Source organism: Indicator indicator, chromosome 1 (assembly GCF_027791375.1).
Source record: "Indicator indicator isolate 239-I01 chromosome 1, UM_Iind_1.1, whole genome shotgun sequence".
In the NCBI taxonomy this organism is placed as follows: Eukaryota; Metazoa; Chordata; class Aves; order Piciformes; family Indicatoridae; genus Indicator; species Indicator indicator.
In genome coordinates this window covers 120,160,635-120,187,802 of record NC_072010.1, presented here as the reverse complement: position 1 = coordinate 120,187,802, position 27,168 = coordinate 120,160,635, and the positions used below count along the sequence as shown (strand labels likewise).

Here is a 27,168-nt window from a genome sequence, read left to right as displayed (position 1 = left end):
GCTGTTATTATCTCCCTTCTCTATGAAATTCCACAAGAAAAACTTTGAAGAAAATGCATGTTCATTCATGTTTCTGTGACAGATTCAGTGAAAGACTGCCTTTGAAAAATATTCCACTTCTGCTTCTGCTTCCAATGTAAAATGAGAAGAGATTGTGCAGCAAATAAAACTTAAACAATAATTAGGTTTACTAGCACGTAACTCCATGCAAACCATGTCCATGCTTACAGGTTCTATTGCACAAACATCATAGTGGAATGTGGAGGAAAATATTAGGAGCCTTCTTAGCTGTCTCTACTGCCTTATGCCCTTTTAATGAATAATTTATTTCAGTTCTGTTACTGTCTTTACAGAGCTAAACACAACAGCACCACACTGTGGGGGAAAGCATCATCATATATACATAGTGAATGAAGCAGCAATTAGGAATTGAGGCATAAGAAATGTTTCCAAATGTTCTGGAGATGTGTGTGCCCCATAGGTTTAGAAAGACATGAGGTCTGGAATGCTGTCAGACAGCTTTCAGCACTAAATCACACACAGAATCACAGACTCAATTTAAGCTGACAAACTTAGAAGCATAATACAGATAGATTTTTAACAAACTCCTGATCACAGCAAACCTGAGCATGCAGCAGTGTGCATCCCATTGCTGCTATTTTTATAAACTGTAAGATGCTTAACATAATATCAGAAGCCATTCCACTCCTGGAAACATCACATGCAGTTGCCACATTTTGGATCCAACTAAAAACTCAAGCATTCAGCCTACTGCTGAGGAAAGCTTGCCACACAGCTCATAAAACCAGGGTATTTCTCTAAATTACGTACGCAGAATCAGAAAATGGTTGAAGGTTAGATGGGACCTCTGGAGGTCATCTGCTCCACCCTCCCTGCTCAAGGAGGGCCACCTAGAGTGAGCTGCTGCTTACCACCAGCTTGTGTCTCCAAAGACAGAGACTCCACAGCCTGAGTAATATGTGGCAGTGCTTGGTCACCTTCACAGTAGAAAAAGGCGTTTCTCAATGCTCAGATAGAGCCTCCTGTGTTTCATTCAGTGCCTCTTGCCTCTTTAATCTCCCTCAACCTTATAGTAACACTCCTCCTAATGCTGCACAGGCTACCATTAGCCCTTCTTTGTGGCGAGGGCACACTGCTTGCTCAGGTCCAGCAGGACTCCTACAGGGCCATTCATTCCTACAGAAATATTTCCAGCAGGTTAGCCCCTAGCACGTACTCTTGCATGGGGTTGTTTCTCCCTGTGTTCAGGACTTTCTACACTTACCCTTGTTGAACTGCATGAAACTGCTGTCATCCCATTGCTGCAGCCTGTCAGGAACTTGAGAGACGACAGAGTGACCCTTCTGGCATATCAGTCACCTCCCAGTTCCTGAGGGTACACTCTGTCCAGTCATGCAGGTCATTAATCAAGACATAGATGAGGACTGGACCCAGCAGTGACCCCTGAAGTACAATGCTAATTTCTGGCCTCCACCTAGACTTTGTGCCCCTGATGCGCACCCTCTAGGCCAGGCTGCTCAGCTGGTTTACGATCCGCCTCACTGTCTGCTCATCCAGCTCATAATCCTGCAGCTTCCCTATGAGGATCTTATGGGAGATAGTGTCAAAGGCCTTCCTGAAGTCTAAATAGTCAGTAACCCTTGCTGTCCCTTCATCCACTGTGATTTTTTCATAGCAAGAAAAAAGATGGAGATGTGCCAAAGATCCTTGAAAAAAATCCTGACAAATGTAGCATCTGATTAAATTTCAAACACCTGACCAATGAGGACAAGCTGAGGAAAACGAGCTTGTGTAGCCTAGAGAAGATAAAGCTTAAAAAGGTACCTAGCACTAGTCTTTCAACAGCTAAGAGATGTCATAAAAAGAAAGTGAAGCTTCCATCTGGATACAACAAAAACGTTTTTCCTTAGTAAAATAAACAAATACTGGGACAGGTTGCCCAGGGAAATTATAGCTCTCCATTCTTTTCCAGACCAAACCACATAAAGCCTTGAGCTATCCTCTGCAGGCAAATCAGACTGAAGACCGCTCAAGAGCCCTTTAATCTCAAAGATTCTATGAACTCAATTTTACTTTATGTTTGCAATGGCCTAACACACATACTGAGCATACATAGGATAACTTATTCATTCCCAATACATCATTCACATATCTGAGTCTGCAGAGTTTTTTGTTTGTTTTGCCAGATGAACAATGCAACACAAATCTTATTTATTCATCCTTCTGCCTCTGGACTGATGGATCACTACATGGGAAAGAAAATTGTCCCAGCAACAATGGCTTAAAAGAATATTCTTAATTTTCTTACCTATAAATCTTCAGGCATTCAAACAGGCCAGAAGCAAGAGAGTTTGTACTACATTCATAATATATAATACATTAAACATGTCCAGTCTCATTAGTCTGAGGCAGAGATCTGACAAACACCTTGTTCTTTCCAAGCAGCATAAAGGACAGGAAAAAAAAAAAAATCTGTGGGGAGGAGGGACAAAGCACCATTTCCTTCATTGACAGAATGTAAACAGCTGTTGATTTGACACAAAACCCTATCCTCTAACTATATTCACTCACTGAAAAAGAAGATTCCAGTGTAAGACCAGACCATCACACAATTCCATGAAGACATGAAAAGCTAAGTGGCATCACAGCATCTTGCATGTCTTTGAACAGGAAATGCAAAAATTACAATGCTTGATTTCTGCTCTAACAGTATACAAAAAATATTATATGAGTAATGGTTAGGTTTTTTAACTATAGTTATACAGACGATTCTTTTACAGAAAAGCAGCACTTAAGTTGAAGTAATTTCCAAGTTTATATTTGTAAAGTAGGTATTTCATATGGCAACATCCTGTCAAGAATATTTAATCAAGTGCTCTTTCTTTGTAGCATGCCATCAACAACAGCAGCACTGCAAGCTGAGTTCTATCTGTTGGTAAATTTATATAATCCCATCCTTGCTCAAGAAGACTACAAGAATATGATACAGGAAAATCACTGCCAGCTTAACAAACACGTGCTAACTTCTATACTACTTATTCAAGTCTAGATGGTAGATTTAAAAAGCCACTCTGGTGATAGTATTCACACTGCACATCATGAGAAAGGCACAAACAGTCACACTTGCTAATTAGTCCTGCCTAAATTTAAGTTTCCAATATTAACAGGATTCTTTTCTTTTTGCTTCTCTCCTTTTTTTTTTCCTAAGCCAATGGCTAATGTGCATCATGTGGAAACGTTAACAAGTAATTTAAGAAGTAGAGAAACATAACTCAGAATCATAACGTTAACAGAGAACATATTGAGCACTCAGCTTTAGGAGAGTTAAAAAAACCACAGAACCCCACAAAAATCAAACTCTAAAAACCCAAATGAAACAAACAAAAAGAAACAAAATGTCTGCTGTGACCTCAAGATTAAAATAAAAATCTGACTATCAAAAGGTAAAATGTTTTCTATTTTCTGCACAGAAAATTACTTCAAGCTAGGTTGTACCAACAGATAAATATGTTAGCAATATTTTTAGTATATAAAACATCTGCAAAACCTTAGCATAACACACAACACTAAAACTTTTTACTAGATTGTGTATTTCTACATATTCACAAGACAGCTGCACTAAGGTGATGCATACAGGATCAGAGAATCCAAGCTGGCACAGACCTGTCACACCCAGCTACAACCACCAGTTGTTTCCTCTGTCAGAGTTCAGACATGCTTTCATCCCTCACCTTGGCTGCTTGTGCAGTTGTTCCCTAACCTGCTTTTACCTGAATGAGTTGGGTTAGCAAGACAAACATTTGAAACACTTAACCTAGTCGATTCAAAATTAAAGAAACTGTGCCATAAGCAGTAGGAATAAGGGGAAGGAAGAGCAAGAATGAAGATTTGGAAGGAGTAATTTAATCAGTTAGGATTAAGAAACAGGGAAAATATAACTTGAGATGACTGACAAAAGTAAACTGTTACCACTCATGATTATCCCCTGTGATCAGAGCTCAGTACAGTTCCTGAAGTCAGTAATTTTGCTCATAGCTAACTTTAACATAAATAACCTCTACTCCGTTTACACGTGCAGCTAAATGGCACACAAATGAAGAAATAAATCGCTGCAATTAAAAACCATTCTACTTTAAAGCCAATGAATATAGAAAGAAGAATTGATGGCAGTAAGAGTGTCAAAAATGCCACCCCTACTCAGAAATAAATCTTCACCCCTTTCGGCCCACTCCACCTTAATGAAATGATCTCTCTCATGTCCGATTATCACCTCACTAATCCTAATCTTGCCTTTGATGATTCTCATCTCGCTTCCATTCCTCTTCACCTAGACCTTCTCTCAGACACCAGCTGCTTCTTCTTCACAACCTTTAGCTCTGCTTGGATGTTTTTCCTCTCACCTTTACAAATATTCTGTTGTTAATCTGTAAATTAATTTCTACTTGTTCCTCATTTTGCCCCTCTCAGCCTAATTTTCTTTGTCCTTGCATGCTGGCAATCACAAGTCTTCCTCCTCTGGTTGATTATTCAATTTCAGTTTTCAAACAGTTCCTTATTCGACCTTTACAGCTAAACTACTCTACTCACTCTTTTCCCTCCCTCTCCCTCCTACGTTTACCCAGTTGAAATCTTTCCCTTAGCAGCTTTCAATTCCAACTTTTGTTCCCCCTTTTCTCATCCTGCAGCAACTGAAAATGCACTCCTGAGCAGAAGTGGACTGGAACATGCTCCAAGCTAGTATGCAAAAAACAAGTTTCCAAACTCCACTGGGCCAGGATGTCAATTACACCTACTCCATCTCCCTGAGGCAAAACAATAATAGGCATATTGCTGAGAAGTTTTGCATTTATTTTAAACTAGGGTTTGTGTTTTAAGCAAAATACATACATTTTCACAGACTGCTATAGGAACCCTAGAATTTGAAGTACTTCAGTTGCCAACCATATACAAATGAGTCATGTATTTGTCACTCCAAGAATTCTTAGAATTATTATTTTATTTATTGACCATATATGTGCCAATGACTACTTCTTCATGCATTTACCATAAAATTATATAATACTGTAACTCTTAATGTGAAAATTATGGGTGTTTACACTTTAACTTGTATTCTCTAAAAACATATTTGCTTGTTCTTCTCTACAGTCTTCATTTCTTTGCATTTATCTTTGTGTTGAATCTAGAATGCAACTATAATAATTTCACAGAATGCTAACAGCTTAAGAAGTTCACTTCACTTAAATATTGATACTTATTCTATATCTTCCTTTACCTAAGATTTCTTCTGAAGTTGTAAAGGTCTTTAAGACCATTAATGAAACTAAACATAATGAATGTACTGAATTCCTAGATGGCTTTAACACTTCTCCTGCTCCAAAGACTTCAGTATTCTTCATTACATCAGGACTTTACAAGACACATAGAAAGAACTAGAAGCTCTGATCCATGCAGTGCAATTCCCTTCACAGGCAAAAATACAATCTAAATTCTCTACTACCTGTAGCCCTGGGAGTAGTGCATTCTTGGGTAGAGTCACCTAGCTAGAACAGCAGGATCATAGAGATCCATATCCATAACATGGTACTTATTGTACTCAGCTGAACTCAGGTCTACAACAGACAGGACTGGTGCACTAATCATGCACTGGACATCTCCCTCCCTGTCCCTCCTTCTCCCCCAGTTTTCAAGAGTAGCCATGCTTAATGAGCTTTGCACCAACTTCAAGATATTCCAAAAATGGCCAGACTTCACCTGAGAAAACACCAAAACATTCAAGGGCTGAGAAGTTTTGCACTGTTGCCTTTGCTACTGCAACATAACAAAGCTCAAAGTGACTTAAGCAACTACTTTAGTGGATCAGATTTGAGCACAAGTTTATAAATTTTGCTGAAGCACATGGTTCGTTTATTGCTCCAAAATGTAATATCAGTTATTTTCAACACTATGTGAAATCAAGGTGCATATGAAGTTTTAAATAAATAATAGGAGCAAAATAATAATAATTTTAAAAGTTAATACAGCCTACAACTGAGGCTCTGTTAGGCTTCTGAAATTATAATTTGGGCAAACTCTTTGGTCTACACATAGCCCTGAATCAATTCAATTTAACACACAGGTGTAGGTTTTTTGCGAGCAGTTCTATTCAAAGAGTGATTAGAACTGACCAATAATTTCAGAAAGTACATTATATGACTAAAGTTAATTCTGTGGGGGAAAAAAATTGACATTTTACAACTATTAAGCAGCGGGATTTTTTTAAATACAGAACTTCATCCTTAGAAAGTGCACAATTAATCTAACTAGGACAGAAAGCCCAATAATGAACTCCCTGCCATTAAATCATGGATAATAATCCTTTTAGTATGTCTCAATATAAAAGCTCAAACTTTTTAATTTGCTTTTATACCTTATAACATATGAGATGTGAACATGTTTCAAAAACATCTGCACTGGGGATATTCAGAACAACATAATCTTCATTCATCTTCAAGCAGCAATGGCAAAATACTAATTAAGATAAAACTCAGCAGCTCAATATGAGTAATAGGTACCAAAAAAAAAGAAAAAAAAAGGGGGCAAAAATTACATCTTTCGACTGGATAAAAGAGCAGCATGAAAATAATTCAGCAGGTAGTTTTTCTGAATGTAGATTGCTGTTTCTGATGTATCTGACAGCCTTCATACTTTGCTGAGACTTTCAGAAATGCTGGAGTGAGGGAAGTTCCAGAAATGGACTTACAGAAGACTCAACATCCAGTTACATTTTGTATTAAAAAAAAGTTTTGTAGGTACTACACTAAGTGCATCTACCTGCCTCAAGTTTGGGTGCAGACAAGACTCAGTCTTGGCAATGAGTAACTAGCAAAAGAGAACTGAAATGTTTATCCTGATTGATGGCGAAAGCCTTCTGTAGACAGGGTAGCAGATGCTAAATCTGTCATAGTCTTTTACTGAGATGCAACTTCATGCTACAAGTAGAAAAAAGTTCCAAGGCTGTACTACACAAATCTTCACAGCTGGAATAAGGCTGAATGATGAAAGGAAGGATTTGCTGCCAAACAGTTCATACAAAACTCCCTTTTTCCCCCAACATACTAAAAAATTATGCTATGCATGTGCTTTAAAAATAAACGAACTTCTTTTTCCCTACAGAGTTATCAGCTTATTACAAATATCCCTTGGGTAAGCTTAGGCCAAATTTCCTAAGTTAATATACTAATTAAAATAAGGACTTGCACCAGATAAGTAAAGTTTTCTTTAATCAATTTGTCCAAGTATTCAATTTCAAATCCATCCTACCTTGCAAAACACGTCTCATTTGCTTCTACCTGAAGACTCAGTGATATGTTAGTAGGAACTAAGCAGAACAACAGTCACTGCTGTTCTTTTTCTCTCCACATTCAACTGAGAAGCAACTGAACACGTCTAAAACTGCCACCTTAACTACCACCTACTAATTGGAGGTCCCATTCCTGATTCTCAGTAACGTGTACTTTAAGTTCAATCAAAGCCCACTTCCTCATTTTCAGGTTCAAGTGCAACTGTGAGATCCAAAGCAACCCTCTCCACACCCTGAGATTCAAATCTTACTTCTTTTCTCCCCTCTGGGCATGGGCTTGGAATGCAGAATAAAGAGTCTCCTCTATACCTAGGGTATTTCCCTCTGAATAGAAATAAGGTGATCCTCTCATTTGCTACAGAAATCTTACTCAACACCAATTGCTCTAACCAAAATCAGATCCTACCATGGCTAAATCCAGAATATATAATCCATGAAAAGACTTCTCCCAAGATATCTAGAAATCACTTTACATCGTTCATGCCTGTCATAGTTCAATCATGTATCTTGGGTAGCAACATTGTCATTTTTTTAAACGGTTGAGGCACACTTTCAAAACTGATTATCTATTTCTAATTGATTGCTCATTTCATATCCCAAGGAGAAAGGGCTCTCTTCATAAGGCTGGAAAACTCCATCTGTACAAGTCTTGTCCTTTCTGCAACAATCTGCCCTGAACAAAGCTTTAAAACTGCTACGTTATTATTGAGAATTTAGTCTGAATGTGGCTTCAAATAAAACCTGGAGGCAGATTATGCCAAACAAAAAAAAAAAATTAAATCTATTTTATACATATTATATATGTATTTTTTTATATGTATGTGTGTGTGTATTCAAAACTGCTAATGATCTCCCAGTCCTCCTCCTTGGGCTTTTTTTGAATGTTCAAGGAAGATGCTGGACTGGTTTTTAATGAAATAATTTCCTCATATGGGATACTCAAAGGACAGATAAATCTGTTTATTACATGATACTCCTCTGTGACAAAATAAATTCCAAATATCACATATTCCATGCATTGCTCAGGCAGCATCACAGAGCCAACATCAAAAGCCCCCTCCCTCACTAACATTTTCCAGCATGTGAGAACCACATGTAATCCCCAGAGAAACAGAAAATACTTGTCTGAGAGGTAAAACCAAAATGTGTGTGTATATATATATATATATATATATATCTCATCTGTGATTTCCTTCTAAAACCAAATACATGTAATCTTCTTTCTGATAAACTGGTTTTCTGGCTTAACAGTTTTCATGAAGACATGTGGCTATTCACACAGCAATTTGTTTTCCAGGGCTCCTCGATGCCTATCCAGGTAAAGACAAAAGTTTTAAGAGTAATTACTCTGTAGTTGGAAAACTGGCCAAAATCCCTGAGAAGAATGACTCACAGGGAAACTTACAAAAGGGGAGGAGGAGAAAGAGACACTCTTTTTAACAATGACTTTTTTTTCAGTCTACTTTAGCCCCAAAACAGTAACGATACAAACAAAAATAACAAGGAGGGGGAGAACACATCTGAAGAAACACTGCTTGACAGATTTTTATTTTTTTTTTATAACTGTACTAAACACATTTTACTATGAAATGTAAAAATCTTCAAAGTTGAACATCTGCACAGAAATTCTTTTCTGGACAAGACGAAGATGAATTTGTGAATATTTTCTATTTGCTGTCAAATTCCTCACAATGAAATAATGCAGAATAATAATTTTACAGAATTACCTTGATTTTCATATACTACATAAACATTACCAATGGTTTATGTAGACCAACATGGGCTATAATTTACATAAACTGCTTTTATGACAACTGTCAAGCTACAGTTAGAACCTTCCACTATTAGACAGATTTTCTCAAGAACATGGATGAACAATTTTTGCTGATGAAAGACCATATGCTAATTAATTTTAATTAGAAAGTTACCTCCAACATAATACTGAGAAGCTCAGCATGATTTTTTTTTTGTAGCACCACTCATGACTACACTGAATTTTGGATCCTGGATCACTCTGAATCATACCTGCATATTTACCTTGCTGATTACTCACTTGCTAATGCTGAGCAATAGCCCTTTCTAATCTACCTGTTGGAAAAGGGGAGGTTAACAGATTACACATTCTTTATTGAGAAGCAGGACTGCAGAAAACACAGAAAATACCTGAAATGACTGAAAATAAAATAAAAACTAAAAAAGGAGGATACTTTCACACTTGATCAAATACTACCCACTTTTCTTACTCACACTGTATGCATTAAATACATCAGAACCAAAGATTTGCTCCTGAGCAAGATACTGACTTTAACAATTCAGTTCATACCTGCTAAAGTAGATGAGAGATGAAAGTACAGGGCTTTGCATATTTTGCAGAATCTTAAGTCCAAACAAGAAAAACTCTTAATTAGCAATTGGGCAAAACATGAATTTGTGCTTAGCACACCTCTGCACTTAAACCACTCCAAATAATGCTGATTAAAACCTTTTTAGTCATTTATGAAAAGGAAACTTTCTGAAGGCTTATAAACAACTGATTTCCAAATAACATTTAAGCTGATAGAATGGGAGATCATATCTATGTTTCTTAAACATGAAAGAGAATGGAGGGAAAATATGGAGAATTTTACCACTAGCCCATTCACACAGAATCATAGAATGGTTTGAATCAGAAGGAATCTTAAAAGATCACCTAGTTCCCTGCTAGTGGGCTGGGATACCTTCCACTAAAATGTGTTGCTCAAAGCCCCATCCAGCCTGACCCTGAACACTTCCAGGAAGGGGGTATGTGAATAAAGCTTAAAAGAGTACAGCACTGATAACATCACTAATTTCTAAGAGGGCAGGATCACACCCATTTCAAACGAGCTTACTGGCATAATATTTTCCACAGAATACATACACTCCCGCAGAAGACATGTTACAGTTTCAGACTTTGAAGATAGGACCTTTCCCTTTTCCTTGTAGTCTTTTTCTGTAAATAACAGGACTTTGAACTTGCATCTTTTTTTTTGTATCTTTGAACTTGTATCATTAGGCATACAAGATTCCACTTCCTGAGATATCAAGAGTTATCCTGTAAAACAGCAGCATCTTAACAAAAGCAGCAGGGAGAAAATGCATTTATTAGGTATAAAACATGCCTGTGTACCAAGAACCCTTCCTTTCCCTCAAACTGATTGAGTAGACAAATGTGGTTGCTCAAAACAAGAAGGTCAAGATATTATTCCACCCTGGTGAGGAAAAATTAAGTCAGCTTGCTTCTTCCACAGATGCTGACAGGAACACAAGAGTGGAGAGAACCACCTCTCTTCCTCGAGTTCTAAGCAGGTGCAGTGAAGCCACAAAACTTTACACTTTACATGCTGCAGAGGCAAAGACAACCTGCTGATATAAAAGCTCTTTCTCCTGCAGACTTCACAAATATTATGAGAGGAAAAAAAATACAAAAAAAAAAAAAAGCAGCACCTATGAAGTACCTGAACTGTCATTAGGACTCTCAGGAGGTAGTAGCACAGTAACAGAACATGTTAGTGTGTACTATTCTCTCAAGGAAAACAATCCTGGTTGCAATATCATTCTGGAGTTGGTTGAAGATTCAAAGAGAAAACTGTAATGATGACTTTTTTTTGAAAGGTTCTTGTGTAACTGTGAGGAACAGAGGAACTTTGTTAGCTTTGATTACAGAAACTTAAATTGTTGTTCAATTCTAAAGCAATGTAGTTTCCACGGGAACAAAATTCTGATTGACAGACATCCTACAGTCTGCTGAGAGGCTAGTGAGTCTGAAGAAAACTAAAGGAGGTATCAGTGTAGGCCAGCACATACAGTGTGAAACAACATATAAAAGTGCTGATATGAAAAAGAAATGGAAAGCAAAGTGAGGAAAAAAGCCAGAAAGCTTTGGCAGAGCTACTGAGGAACTTTACATTACAGAAAAATGAAAACTGACAGAGAAACTCTTAAAAAAAAAAAAAAAAACCACAAAAAACTTTAAGGTGTATTGACACTCAAATTGGAACTAAAATGTCACTATTGAAGAGACTAGCCACAAAAAAACTTGTTCTATATTCATTAACAAACCAACAGAGAAAGTAGAGTCAGAGCCAGTGTAATCTTTTCTTCAAGATGTTCTGGAAGCACTCAAAGGTGTAGGAAAGAAGATGATGAACAAAACTACATTTTCCAAAAGCATAAAAATGCTATAAAACAGCGTAGCAATCCCTAAAACCAAACTATTCTTTCAGAAACATCTCTTAAAACTACAGAAAACAAACTAGCAATAAAAACCTAAGGTTCTGTATCACAGTAAGAACAGTAACAGGAATGTGACTTGCAAATTTTTAACAGCCAAAATGACAGCAAAAAGTGCTTAAAGCTTGCTTTAAATAGAGTTATATCTGAAGATGAGGGAAGAAAGAATACAAGGTATTTCTCTTTAGAGAAACTCTCTAGTGCTTTCTAAAAGGAAGGAACATAGGACACATATATTGTTCACTGATACAAGCTTTACAAAACAAACTCCTCTAACAGCAGTCAGCAAATCTGCCCAAAATTCAGCTTTTTAAGAGTACAGATGAAAATAAGATCAAATAGCAGCTCAAGAAAAATTTCATCAAGAAACTAGAGATGGCAGCAAAGTCTCAGGCTATCAATTGAGAGTAAGAGAAAAAGTTAAATGAAAATGATAGTTCTCAGTAATTCCTATAGCTTTGTTCAAACAGTAAACAATTCAAGTCGTTGGGTTTTCTTGTCAAAAAAATGGAAATCTGTTAGAAAGAAGTTTTATTTTTAAATGCAATTAACCTTAAATGCAATTAATAAATGCAAAACTTCACAATTTTTTAGAACACATCAGAAAAAGCACTTTAAAACAGCTTTCAACAGAATATGCATGTTTAAATCTACCATGTAACAACATCCCCAAATGTCACCTGTGATTTCTCTTTGTCCCAGACATGTCTCTAAAACCACATTTTGGAAAGGTATTCTTATGACTTTCCTCAGCTTTGCAACTGTGAGAAATTCTGAAAAGTAAGGTATAGGCTCACTTTCACAGAGAATTTTCAACTCTGCAACACTTTGAATTTTTTAAAAGTATATTAGTAATACAGGAAACTAAGCTCTATTCTGAAAAAGAACAACTATTCAGGGAAAGAACCTCAAGTTTCACAAAGTGATCTCACCTTTCTGCTATACTGCATCCCTGAGAATAGTCTAAAATTGACACATTCCTGGGTTTGCTGTTTAATTCTAAAAGGATGCTTGTGTGTTGATAAGCACTGTGTCAACAGTAATGAATATCTCACTATCTTACAACTAAAGGAGCATAGCCAAACCAATGGTTCTGCTTTGTATATCCTTTAGCTACTGAGACACGGTGCCAGACCCAAGCTGCAGGTCCATGCCCAGTGCAGCAGCAGCTGCTGCTTACTCAGTGAGAGGAACATTCACTCCAAAACGGGGAAGCACATACTCAAGGTCCTTCCCTAACACACAGCACCTGAAAAAAAGCACTCACCAGACTAGAAAATATGGGAAACAAAGGTATTCCCAGCACTCTCAGCTGATGTTTTATAGAATCATTTAACACTCACCACAGCACTAAGAAGGGGAAAAAAGCATCCATGATGACCATACTCACTCAGCAAAAAGAAGAAATCTGATTCCAAGTCCCTGTTCTGAGAGCTGTATTTCATACACAAGGAAACCAAATCTTGCAGCCAACACTATTTGAAAACATCCCTAAACAGCACAGTGACCAGACAAGTCAGACTTTTGAAAACTTCAAACAGCTAAGAATCCAAAGATACAAGAGTCAAGAAAGTATCCTATCTCAGTGGCAGCTATGAAGTATTGAATACTTGCCAATTCAAAGTGCCTGCTCTGACGAAAAAAATTGACCCACTTGAGATCTAAGATTAGAGAAAGAGCTCCTGATATTTTAAGCACCCTGTTTACTTTATGCTTTTAAAGATAATTGAACCTTAAGGGCTGAATATCTCAGCTAAAAGGTAACCATTTCTTCCACAGAGGAAAAAGTTTAAAAAAAAAAAATCTTAATTTAATAGCTGAAACTGAGTAAAAGAGTTCTGTTTGACCTCCAATTTTGAAAGCCCCTGTTGTTGCTTTCATCTCTATAATGCTGAAGCTCTGGAATTAAGATACTTGCAGAAACACAATAAGGAAGAGATAACCTCTAGTAGTTTGGGGGGTATAGAAAGGAAAATAGTATTTTCTGTAAGCAGAAGGTGGTACTTTCCAATCTAAACTTGATCTAGATACACTAACACAGAACTTCTAAAAAAAAAGAAACGTGAGGGAAAAAGTATCAAATTGAAACAAGCTCTTAATTGATTCAATACATTTTAAATTTAGGTTCAGAGCAAAACAAACTCTGTAAAAAAACTCGCTCAGGAGAATTTGGGGTTGAATTTCTTGAATTTGCCAAATATGCTTCCCTTACTTGTGCACATAACCACAACAGAACCAGGAATAACAGACTCACATTTGAGTTCCATAAAAATTAGAAGCACTCAAACATCAAGCATGCTTGCAGTTCAGAGTACATCCAACTGCTAATATTCAAGTCCTGAAGGACCCAACAAAATACAAGCATGCTTGAAGAGCATCCAACTATGTCACAAGCTAATACACTTTAAAGAGTTAATTCAAATATTCCAAAAATAAAAATCCCAGATTTACAGTTGCTCCCCTAACTTCTGTTTGACTCTATTATGTATCAAATTTAAATCCTGAGTGAGGTGATGAGGCCCTGACAAAGTTAGTGCTTTGATTTAATTATGGGGAATGTCTGTGTGCACAGAAAGAAGGAAGAAGCAAATTAAGAACATTAAAGCAACTAAATGAGACTTTGGTTTTGTGTGTTAATAATAGCCTTTTAATTTGTAATTTTTTTTCCTCTTAAATATATCTATACCTATCTTTCCCTTTTTCCCTCCCCTTTCCTTAACAATTTTCTAAATTATTGTAGAGGAATAAATAAATAGAGGAAAGAGTTCAGAGGCTATCTTCCTGATTATCATTAAAAAAACAAAGCCAAACATGCTTTAAAAAACAATAAAGCATTTTACAACAGGGCCTTAGCAGTTCAGTGTTGTCAAAGCTGGGAAGAGGTGAAGGGTCCTGGACATCCTACCTCTTTCCATCCTTACCCTGTAGATCTAGTCAAGGCAGTGAAAACAGAATAAGAAGTGAACAAGTGAACATTTTTGTAGTGCATCTGGCTTATATAGAATCAGATGAATGCTAAAGCTGGCACAGAGAAGGGTAGATCATCCAGGGCATAGAAGCACATAAAGACATCAAGACCTCCCTTTTCAAGAGAAAGTTAATTCAGCTCACATCACAGAATTGCACTTGTATACTCCCACAGTGCCTCACACGGGCAGAAAGAGAACAAAGGCTACTACCACCTATCCACAGCCCACATACAACCTGACACACCTCTCCTTCAGGAATCATTACACACTTAGAGGTTGCAGGATTATGGAAATGCAGGATTTCACCTCAATTCCTGCCCTGGTTAGCTGCTTTGCAGCTGGACTGCTGCTAACCAGACAGATGTTTACTCTAAACCCATCTGAACCCCAACCTATCTGGTCCTGCTGTATTCAAGTTCAGTTCCTAAAGAGTTCCAGGAAAGTTACAGGTCAGATCAGTATTGATGCAGGAAAGATTATATACCTGAAATATATAATTCCCTAAACTTTTTGTAGTTTTTTTCTAGGCTATCCTCACTCCCACCTTTTCCTGACAAGTAAAAGAATGGAGAAGTGGTTTGGACAAGGGAGGTAGGATTACCTCACTTTCTTCTTTACTGTCTTTTCCATTTACAGATGTATAGATCCCACTAATCAAGTGTAAATTATTGCTTTCCCATTGTTCAGAACTGTTTCCCTCTGTTCAGAATCTACAACATCTGGAGCAAAAAAAAGGGGAGGAAAGCAAGCAGCTGACAACTACATTTGCAGTAACATCTGTAGGGTTCCCCTCAGATAAAGTAACAGGAGCCCCTTTTTTTGGCTTCTCTAAGCTAGAACATCTGAATGCAGCCGCAGGTTTTTACACATAGACCCTTTTACAAAACCAAAATTGGGATTAAAAAAGGGTGGAGGAACACGTCTGAAGAACTTGCCAAGGCAAACTAAACTTCCCTTTAGGAGAAATACTACGAACTTTTCTCTTTCAGTTTGTGTTTTATTGTTGGTGTGTGGGTTTTTATTTGTTTGGGTTTTGTTTGGTTTGTTTGTGGGTTTGGTTGGTTGTTTGGGTTTTGTTGTTCTTGTTGCAGGGTTTTGGTTCTTAAATTATTGTCATTTTTTCCCTCTGGAAAGAGCAATACAGTACTCTATTAAAAAGGCAGAAGAATTGAGGAGAAGCTTCAGGGTCAAAAATGAAGAACCATGTACCACCTTTGTAAAGGTCGCTTGTTTGGTTTTTAAAGATAACAACTCTAATATTGGGGAAATTCATGATGATTCCTGAAGGCACAGAATAAAAATTGATACTTTACATAGCCACATAAGAAGATATCTAGACACAGATTTCATAAAGTTGTGAATATCATAAAGGCCATTGTACCTAAGAAGCCTCAGACACATACAGCTAAGAATTTTTTTTCCTTATCCCTAATGCTCTTTGGATCACAAAATTTCCAAATGAGCTACCTTCTAATCCCTGCTAACAGTGAGTTTAAATGACGTCATGAGTTACCTAAGAATCATGTGTTCCCTAGAAAATGGACACTTTAGAATTGTAAGGGTTTCTCAAACTTAACTACAGCAGAACTGTCACTTTGATGAGATAAAACTAGTTTTTCAACTTAGCTGAAGGTGCTTTCGTACGACTAAACTGAAACAGAACACATTCTATACCAATTTAAATGCCATATAGAACTTAACACCCCAGCTTTTACTTCTAAAAACTTAGTTCAGAGGCAAGTTCTTTCCAGCTTTCTTAATTCACATATCCTAGGAAATTTACTCAATATTAAATGCTAGGAGTATCTGCCTATGTCCACATTATCCAGAAAAGAAAACGGGGACGTTAGGTAAAAATTAAAACTGCAAGCAATCACACAGATCATTCAGTGGCCAAAGAAACACATGAAGGAGTCAAGTGAAAACTTATCAAAAATAAAATTATATATTTCCACCTCTGGTGGCAGGAAAATACACAGAACTTCAGGAACATACAAGGAATTTTCCAAGTGTGTAAGAACTATGAGTCAATTTAAAATGTCTTCACATGGCAAACATATGTTTTAACCATTGGTTTCTGGGGAAAAAAAACATCGACAATACAAGATTCTGACAAATCCCAAGTCTGGAAGGAAAATACGGCCCCACTGTACCCTGAATATTGAAATAAAACATAGAAGGTATGTAGCAACTTTCTGGCCACCCCTTCTCACCCTATTCTATCAAAAAAAAAAAGTGAAAGAAAGTGAAAGAGTAAGGCACTTGTTAACAAAAGTGGGGTCACATTAGGTCCTTGGTCCTGAATTTACCCTGCAAGAGTTTTCTACTCATTTCTCTGAAGAGGTGCCTTTGCTTCTCCTACAAACTGACATAACAAATGAAACCTTTATTATAATGCAATATCAAAGCTTTTATCATCAAGCTCCAAAAACTATTTCAAACCTTATTTGTTTTAATTTCAGAAAAAGATATTGGTAAGATAGAGGCTTAAGCGCTAGTAACCCTATGGTAAACAGAACACCAAAACTTTCTGAGCACTCCTGTTTCCCATGAGGAAGCCATTCCTTTTACCAGTAGACATCTCTCGAGAAACACTAACTCCCTCAATAGAGCAGTAGTTTATTAAAAGAGGCTACTAACCTGACACTTCAAACACAGTTCTGTTTACAGATATACTGAACAGTAGGCTCTCTTCCCATGCTTTGGATGCTTTACCTAGGTTATCTTCTCACATGCTTATCTGATATACACAAAAAAAGGGGGTTCTTCGGGTAGATGTATTAAGCACACTATCTTAAGTGGTAGTTCCAACTTTTAAAATTACTAGGGATGCCATGCATGTAACATATCCTGTATACACATCTTCACAATGTCTATTAAAAAAAAAAACAAAACAACAAACCAACCAACCAACCAAAAAAACCCACAAAATAAAACCTCACTCCCTGAAAAAAGAGAATTTATGAGAGTTATTTTTATTAACTCCATGACTTGTATATGTACCTAATTTTAACAACAACCACTTTCAATGCTAAAGCCACCATTCTTTAGACGGCACATGTAATGTGACTACAAGTTTCTGGAGACTGATCTTCAGAAATGTCATTTCAGGGTTAATACTTCTCAATTACCTTTCATTGTCATGACATCTTATAGGAGATCATGAAAAGGCAACAGAATCAGCCAGAGAACCAGGGAGGAGAGTGGCTGTTGACACAAAATATGGGTCTTTTCCTTCCCTAATATTCTTTATCCTGAAGCATTTAATTTTAAGCATTGGATTTGAATTTAAATGATTACCAAGGATCACTTGGGTGCTAAAGACCAGCTCCCATTCTTGAAGTTTCATACTACTTTAATGAAAAAGATCAAACTCTTAACTTAGCAAAGGTAGCTTTTTTTTGTCCCACAACCTCTTACAGACAGCTTCTTCAGAATCTCAGTAGTAAGTTGGTCTAAAGTCTTGTAATTTTTAGCCTCAAATTGCTCAGGATTAGCCTGCACATGTTTGCTCACCTGCTCTTACCTTCATCTGCTTTTGGGTGTTTAAGTACAAAAACGTATTTGCAAAACCCTTGCACAATCTTTTGCAGTTTGCGCTTTCCTAGATCAAGTTCTTCCAAACTCCCCCTTTAAGCAAGCCTCAGCTTCCCCATCATTACAGCCATCTTGTTCACATCATAAGGATCTATGCCAGAATGCAGCTCTTTATCAAAACAAAACCAGAAAAAGCCACACAAATGGAAAGAAGAATACTGATTAAAAGGTGGGACTCTGCAGCTAGATATATTAATTCTACTCTGTGTTCAGATACAGTTGAACCTCTTCAGTAGACAGAGACTCTCACATAGAAACATGTCATTATTACAGTTACAATCCACAGCAGAATAACTTAGCAACTATACATATCCAATAACATACTGTTACTTTCCTGAAGCAGTGTACATTATCACCTCATGCTTGAATCAAATATTCACTATAATCTGTTATTCTTAAGCACTCTAACACAGAAAACAGCTGATTATTTTTTTATTGGCACACTAGTATTTCAAACAGTACTAAAAAAAAAAACAAAAAAACTAAAGTAGACAAACCACTTCCCATACTGCAGAGAAGTTCCCTTCCCTCTCCCCTCTCCACACTTTCCAAACACCAAGTACATAATACAGTTGTTTCACGTTTTCATTTGGTTTGTGAAAATTATACCCATCAGTTGATTGCATTGGTTTTGCACGTGATGCAAGACTTCAGCAGTGCACTAGAGAAAAAGTACGTTTGAGAGTCAACAGTATTCTCACGGCTGTGCAGGTAAAATGGATGTCATAAGGAAAAACAATTCACTAAAATCATCAAAATACTTCTAGATAGTTTTGTTATCACAGTATTTAAAATTTTTAAAATATTTCTAGGACAAGGAACCCATGAGCTCTCTCCTCTCTTTCCTAAACTCTCTTAGACTGTGGCATAAATCTAAAGCAACTCCATTTCAAGGTAACAGCTTAGGATGGAAGTACAATGACCATGCTCTTGTCTGATACAAACATTCATACTTCAATGCAAAAAAAATTCCATCCTACATCCCACCCCATAACCTTGCATCCTCCCCTCATTTCCTGCAGTGTTCCAGCAGTGCTGGCAGGCTGCAGAGAACACCTGCACGCTCTAGGCTGTTTAACTCATCTTTATTAGACTGAGAAGGCCAAGCAAGAAGAATCATCCCATCACAGGGGAACGAGGGATGAAAACAAACTAAAATCCTCCAGTGTGCAGTGCAGAAAAGGACGAGACTGAGCCCAGTCATGTGGCAGAGAACGACCTAAAAGGTATGACAGTGTTAGCACCAATCACCACGTAATACTTGGGTAGTACAAATACAAACAACTGCACTACTACTATGCACAATGACTGTACATATATATGGTCCAGAAATGGAAGACGAAATTACAAAAATTTACAGTTTAAATGACTATTCATAATCATAATGATTCAAGCTGTGACCAATTAACACACATAAAAACCACTTTTATCAACTTTATCACATTGTATTTACATTATATTTGAAAAAATCTGCAGCAACCTGCTATCCTCTTGTTAGGAGGATCAGACCATCTTGATGTTCCTCCTCTAATGCTAGCGTAAAACAACATGAATCTGAAGAGGTACAGAAACTCAGAATCAGATAACATAAAACAAAGTCCTTGCAGAACAAGGACTCTATCTGTCATAAAAGCAATGCTTTGGTTTTCCAGATTCAATACCAAGTAAAGACAGGCGTTATCTCTTTGGATTAAAGAAAACTACTGCTATGTGTACGTGGAGCTCCTATTACAAGCTCCAAACAGTTTTCACTTAAGATGAATACCCAAGATGCTTCACCTCTACATCTACCATGCTTTATGAACTCAGTGTACTCTGAATTAAAATCTTAACGAAAAATAAAGTACACTTAGCACTATTACGTGTGAATGACATCAAATGCATGGTCTGATCAACATGATAAATGGATTAGGTATTTCATATTGTGCACTTCCTCATCAATATATAAGGAGAGATTCCCTTCAAAGTTACCTAAAGTCTACCTAAAGCTTTTCATCACTACTAGCTACCCCAAGAGACATAATTTATTTCTTTTACAAAGTGCTTGTCAGCAAAGTCTGAAGACAAGACAATAACCTAGAACATAACACAAGTGGTCAAGTAAAACTACATGACCAATGTTAGTTTCATAAATGCCACTTTAAAAAGTTAAAACAAGAAACTAGGATTCTTATTACAATTTTTTCTCCATGTAGCTTTCCACGATGGAAAGATATATTGGAAATATACACAAATTAAGATTTCCCTTTTTTTGTCCACAGGAAACACAAACTAGAATTTATCTCTACCCCTCCTGGCCTTTCTTTTCTCCTGCACCCATTCAAAATGAAAAACACATGCTTGCAGAATTTAAACACATTAAATGTCACAGAATAGACAGTTTATCACTGTCATTCCAATTAATTCATTCATATGCTGTTGCACTGTAATTGTTCCACACTCCAGAACACTAAAAGCTATTATCACTGTGCTTCCACAAAGTCTTATCAGCTCTTTATATTTAGAACTGTTTAAAGTTATCCTAAAGGTCAGGATATGCCTCAACAAATCAAACCAAATACAGCTAAAAAGATACCACCTTGATTCACTAGTAAATTGTATAGGAAGTTCAACTAGATATTCAGACATTTTACAGACACAGATTTCTTTCCCACACCCATTGTGAAAATACCTTTTGCTACCTTAAATGACAGTGGACCTATTCAGGAAAGATACATTACATGTTTCATTATTTCATGTGTCTGAAACACAAATCAGGGCCACATGTGCTATTTGCAAGACCCAAATTACTGTATCAATCAATAATGAATCACAGGAACGTGTGGACATTTAGTGCATGTTTCACTGGAAGCTGTTTAGTAAGATGCATATGTAACAATTCAAAGCAGATGTACAGCAGCTTTCCTCCAGTTGGTTAGATGGGCAAGGTGGTACCCAAAACCCCCAAGCAAAATAAAGATGTTGCACCCCTGGTTCCCTGGAAGTCACCTGCATTGTACTGCAAAGAAACAGGAATGCTATTTATAAAGCTCTACATGAAACTCTATATTTATTTTAAATGTTTCTTTCAGGACTGACACATCTGCGTGGAAAAGCCTGAGGAATCACAATGAGCAAGCTAGCCTCCACACCATCACTGCTGCTATTTTCAGTGATCCATCCTGGGTTTGCTATAGTGCTCCTGGCATCATAATCCTACTGTGACTCAATATTTATCTGTTATATCTAGTTACATCACAATACTATCAATACTACCTAAATCTCATGTGGAACTTACGTAGCTAATACCTAATCCAGTTTTTGAGTTCTCTCTTCGGAACTCTCCAATCAGAAACCCAAAAGTCATTTGTGATGTACAAACATCTGGACCCCTGTAAATCATTCCTTCTGTAAAAGGGTGTGTGGTCATGCATAATCACTGCACCTTCTTTCTAACGGTAGATAATCTGGTATGAATAAAACAGTGTGTGAACTGCAGTGGTTAGCGTAAAACCACTTGTGAAAGGAGTGTGCCAAAATTGTCTTCAAAACATGTTTAATAACGAGAGTTTTGTTTCTCAGCTGCAGAAGCTCCCCACCAACAACCAGCATTAAGCTAAAGCAATTGCTTACCATTTATGACAGCAAACAAGGCCCTTTAAGCTTAGTATTTTAAAAAGCTGTTTGTGTGTGTGAAATGCCAGAACTGAGTGCTGAAACTTCTGCTGACAACAAAGTCACCTGCTATGTCCAGTCTAGCATTTTAATATAATCCCAAGGAAAGATTAATTCTAGAATATTTTTAGCCCTAGCTTTGAAAGTAGACAGCACTTGGTATTAACTGAAAAGCACACTGGTGGAGAGCAGGCACATGAGTGCAGTCAGAAAAAAAAAAAAATCTTTGTTTATAATCAAAACATAGTGAACAATTATTCTTATAAAATTCATTGTCAGGAAGAAAAATCTGCAAACACATTGAATGGTGTCACTACAGCAATCTCAGCTTGGGAATCAGAAACACAGAGAAAATTAGGAAGTCACAATATTGCTACATCTTTCATGTCCATTTTGCAACACAGACACAACTACAGAAAATACATGAAAGATGAAAAATAAATAAACAATGACTTTTGAAACTGAATAGTCACTAAAATATGGAGGGGGGACAGATGGAGTTCAGCTTTAATTCTGTATCACCATCTGATTTGGGGGATTCTCTGCATTTTCTCGGTGCGATTACAGTGAGACTTTAACTGTCATTTTCACCCACTCTACAACAGTGGTAACCCGAAGCAGGCAGATGGAGAACGCTAACAACTACCTCAACTCCTAGGTCTGATAAAAGCTTCGAACACCGATTTAATAGTAGTTGCATAACAAGACTCAAAAGGCCAAGCACTCCTACTGTCTTATACATCTCTATTTCCACACGAATGAGAGTGGAGGGAAAGCTCTAGACAAAAACTGAGCGCTACCCGAGCGTCACTAGTACTGCCACTAACAAGCTGCTTATTATGCAGCAAGGAAGAGGCAAACCCAACACCTGGCGCACAAATATGCAGACACCCAGTGAATAGGTGTATCTACAGAGAGATATCTTCCCTCTCCTTTCCCCAATAGGCAATCCTTGATGGGTGTGCCAGGAATGGGATATAGGGGGGAGGAGAAGAAAAGGGGTGGGAAGTGGTTGCCGCTTGCTGCAGCCAGCCTGAGTGATGGTTAGGCGGTTAATCATGGTGGCTGAGGAAACATCGGGTCACTTCTCCCCCTTCTGCCTCCCGTGTAATAACGAAGGTGGGCAGCGCGGCGGAGGCACTCCCCGTGTCACCGCCACCAGCCAAGGGGGGGACTCGGATCCTGCACCGCTCGCACGGAGCCGCTGGCGGCGGCGACTCAGGTGGGTGCCGAGCAGAGCATCCCTCTTCTCCCCCCCACCCCCCCGCCCGTGCCCGGCGGGAGGGGCTGGGCACGGGGGCACCGCCACCCCCTCCCCCGCTCTGCCCGGTGGCGCACACGCCCTGCCCTGCCCGCCTCCCGCTCCCCGCGGGACTCACTTGCCGATCACCTCGCAGAGCTCGTACACGTCCTCGAACAGCACGTCGTCGTCAGCCATGGTCCGGGCGGGGGGAATCAGCCCGAGAGGCGGCGGCCCCGGGGAAGGGGGGCAGGAGGGAGAGAGGAAGGGGGGACGAGGGAAGGGGGAGGGGGGGCCGCGGGCACGGTCCCCGCCGCGCGGCGCGCTCCCCTGCTGGTCAGCGCCAACCGCCACCACCACGGTAAATTCCAACCGCTACCGCAGCTGCTACCGCCGCCACCTTTCTGGGGCGCCGCCGCCGCACGCCCGGGGGCTTCCGCGGCCGCGCCGGGACTCCCTGCTCCTCCTCCCGCGGGCCGCAGCCGCCGCCGCCGCTCCCCGCGCGTGTCACACACTCAGCGACCCCACCTTCCTCCGCCCCCCACCCCCCTCCCGCCCCCTCTCAGCCGGCTACTCCCCAGCGGCAGCGGCGGGCGGGCAGATCCGGCTAGCGGGGCGGCGTGAGGTCCATGGAGAGGGAATCGGTGCGGCGGGGAGAGAGGCCGGCGGCAGGCGGCAGCGCCGTCTCGCTCCCTCGCCGAGCGGGCAGGCGGGCGGCCGCGCGCTCCCGGCCGAGCGGGCGGGGGGGCGCGCGCCGGGAGGGAGGATAATAGTGGGAGGGGGAGGGGCGGGGAGCTGCAAGCGCGGTCGCTGATTACGCTCCTGGGCGCGAGGAGGAGGAGAAGCGGCAGCGGCGGCAGCGGCCGCGATAGGCGCTCGCTTTACTGGGGGGCGGGCGCGCGCACTCCTGGCCGCCGTCACGCAAAGCCGTCACGGCGCGCGCTGGCGCGGGGGCGGGCGCCGGGGCGCGCGGGAGCGCGCCGGCAGGCCGAGCAGGCGCGGCACGCACGCACGCGGGGGGCTGCCTTCGCTTCCGCTCCCTTTCTCCCCACCCAGTTCCCCCCGCCCCGCTAGAATCGTGCGGGGCCACGCCCACGAGTCGTTTTGGGGGGTCGGGGAGGGAGCGGAGAGGTCGCTTGTGTCGGTGTGCGCAGGCGCGGGTTGGGATGACGTCATGGCGCGGGGAGCGGGCTTGGTGGGGTGGCTGTCGGTGCCGGCGGCTGCGGTGCGTGAGGGCGCGGCCGGGCCCGGGCGGGGGAGCGGCAGCGGCGAGCAAGGCCGGGCGGGGTTCAGGTACCGATCTTATTTAACTCCTCCGCCGCCCGCTCCTGACAGTGCCTGGGATTTGCGTGGGGTCGGCAGCAGAAGGACCGGTAGCCCCACTGCGCTGGGCCGTGGGGTGCGGGGGAGCGCGGCCCGGAGCTGGAGAGCGTATGGCGGTTAGGAAGGTGCGGGAAGGGAAGACTTGCTGCTTCCCCTCTCAATGAGTCGAGGAAGCCGCTGCCTGGTCCGGCGCTTCAGCACACACGCGTGGTCTGAAGCGACCGGCTCCTTTCTCCTTTTCACAAACTCATCTGAAGTAATAAAGAATCTGTATGCAAAACTCGGCTTAGGGAGCTTTGTCCAGGGCCGATTAAAGTGCCTTTTTTTTTCCCCTCGGGGAGTATATGAGCATTTCCTGCAGTACCATTTGAGCCATTTTTTGCTATTGAGAAAGCAGTCATCTTATTAGCCCTAAAAGTAATGCATTAAAAGAACCTTTTGGGAGTACTGTTAAGTCTGCTCTTCCACTAGGGCAAGCTGTCATTTCTCTTAACAGACGTATAAAAACAATGTCCGAGATATCTTCTGTATTTTAAAACACCCAGTGCTTACCTCACAGATTGTATTTTATGGTTTTTAACATGTTGCACAGGAAGATACATTGTGCTTGTATGCTTTTCCAAGTTTTTAATTAGATGGTTTGTGGAAGAAAGCAAAGCTTGGAAGGATTTAGTCAGCAACTGTTGCAGTTTGCAAAGTGTTTATTTTTGCCAAAGTACTTTAGCACACATGCAACTTTTTAAAACTCATTAACAAAGGTAAACTATACAGTTGTTCCCCACACAGGAAAAAAAAATCTGTCAAAGTAGAATTATCTGATTAAATGGTTTAAAGTTTGGCTTTAAAATGTAGAGCTGACAACGCTTCACCAAGAACACCTCATTCCTGTGTCAAGGTGAATTGAAATAAATAACAAAAGCTGAGAAAATAACTACATCTCTTTCTTCCGCAATAGTAGCATAGAAGGTGAGAGACACTGCCATGAGTCTGTGCTCTGTGCCATACAAACATTTAAGAAATAGCCAAGTAATTTACACCAACTGGTACTTGGAATGCAACAAAAAGCCAATATATTTGAATTGTTCCCTGCCTTTCTTACAGCTAAGCACATGGATGATGTGTACCCCATAGGCCTCACAATAGTGAGTTTTAGAAAGTGGGTGAGCATTCACTTATATTGTGAGCTGAAACTGTCATCTGTGATGACTATATCATTAAAAAATTTACAAGAAGGGAAAAGGTTTTCACTGGGAGGGTGGCAGAACACTGGAACATGCTGCCCAGAGAGGTAGTGGGGTCTCTGGAGAGATTCAAAACCAGCCCAGAAGAATTCCTGTGTGATGTACTCTAGGTGAACCTCCCCTGGCCAGGGGGGTTGGAATAGATGATCTTTTGAGGTCCCTTCCAACCCCTAATGTTCTGTGTTTCTGAGATACAAAAATACACAAGGAAGAAGAATGCTCATAGCAGATCCGTTCCCAAGCTGAGGTAAGTGCTTTTGCCACTCTGGCAGTGTAATTTCATGGAGGTCTTACCTTCCTCTGGGTGGGAAGTGCTGAGAGTCACACCAGGCCAGATAACCTGGGTGCAATGGATTAAACTGAAAATAAGGAATATCAAACATGGTACACGGATGGCTTTGAACAAAAATACTGTCATAGAACAAACTTCTAAGAACATTGGAGAGCAGTTGGGTCAGTTCTGGGATGACACAGCACATAAACATGGTTTTCTTCTGGTGAATGGGCTCTCAGAGCACAGGTTGGTGAGTTAAGAGTTGTTGTGGGAAAGTATTTTCTTGAAAGACAATGAACAAAAATGAGCTTTCACTGAGAGGGGTGGTTCGTTCCCTGACATGTACTTGAAAAGCCATACCACCTTCCAGGAAAGAGGATAGCAGATGCTTTTTTTATGGGCTGGGCTGAGCTTCCCTTTTTAATTTTTTTTTTTTTTTTATTCCATTCTGGAGCAAAGGAGACAAGCTTGTTAAAGCAGCTGTGGAATTCACTGCTTAGGCTGGCAAGAAGCAAGGCGAATCTGTCAAAGACCACAAATGTGTCAGTTGCCTGCATTCAGTGCAGGGGGAGAGGGAGAACAACTGCTACTTACGTTACAGTTGCGTGAGAAGAAGCTGTCTCAACTAGGATTTGTGTGGAGATCTCTATCATAAAAAATTACATACTGATCCAGCAAAAGCAGCAAGGATGCCACTACATCAGCAATTGCTAGAATAAATGAGAACTATGCTGTAACTCAGTTTCAGACTGACTGGGTTCAAAAAATATGAGCATTAGTGTGCTGGCAGGCAATACCCAATAGTATGACTGTCTAAGCAATGCATATACAGATGTTTGTGATCATGAATTTCAGCCACGAGTTTGAAAGTAGTCATTCCTTTTCCCTTTCACAGGCAGGCATTCTTGATTTTCACTCATGCATCTAATACCTCTCCATACAGATTCTATGTTTCATTTAAAGGTTTAAATTTTGAAACACACACACATCTAATATCTTATTGTATAGTATTAGCAATAATGTTTGCCATACAAGCACAAGAAACTTTAGACTTGAGACTTGGAATGATTTGCTGGCAAGGCTGATGGTTGGTCTGAAAACAGTTCAACTTGTTTCAGGGCTGGGAGAGGGACTGCTTCATAGGGAAAGAGCAAGAAAATGACACTGACTATTCACAGGAAAGAAATGCTTAGTATTCCCTAGAAGCCTTCCCCAAACCACTGCCATGTGTTTCAATTTCTTGTTTGTCAGATTCTAGG

At 39.9% G+C, this 27,168-nt stretch overlaps 1 protein-coding gene across 5 annotated transcripts in view; it reads right to left on the bottom strand.

The window, feature by feature from the left end:
* Positions 1 to 23,269, bottom strand: part of CASK (calcium/calmodulin dependent serine protein kinase) — a 196,687-nt gene extending 173,418 nt beyond the window's left edge. For all 5 annotated transcript variants that reach the window (XM_054387798.1, XM_054387806.1, XM_054387825.1 and 2 more), the window contains exon 1: positions 23,211 to 23,269. In XM_054387798.1, coding sequence (XP_054243773.1) covers positions 23,211 to 23,269 — 59 coding nt within the window. The remainder of the gene's footprint in view (positions 1 to 23,210) is intronic.
* Between the last annotated feature and the right edge of the window lie 3,899 nt (positions 23,270 to 27,168).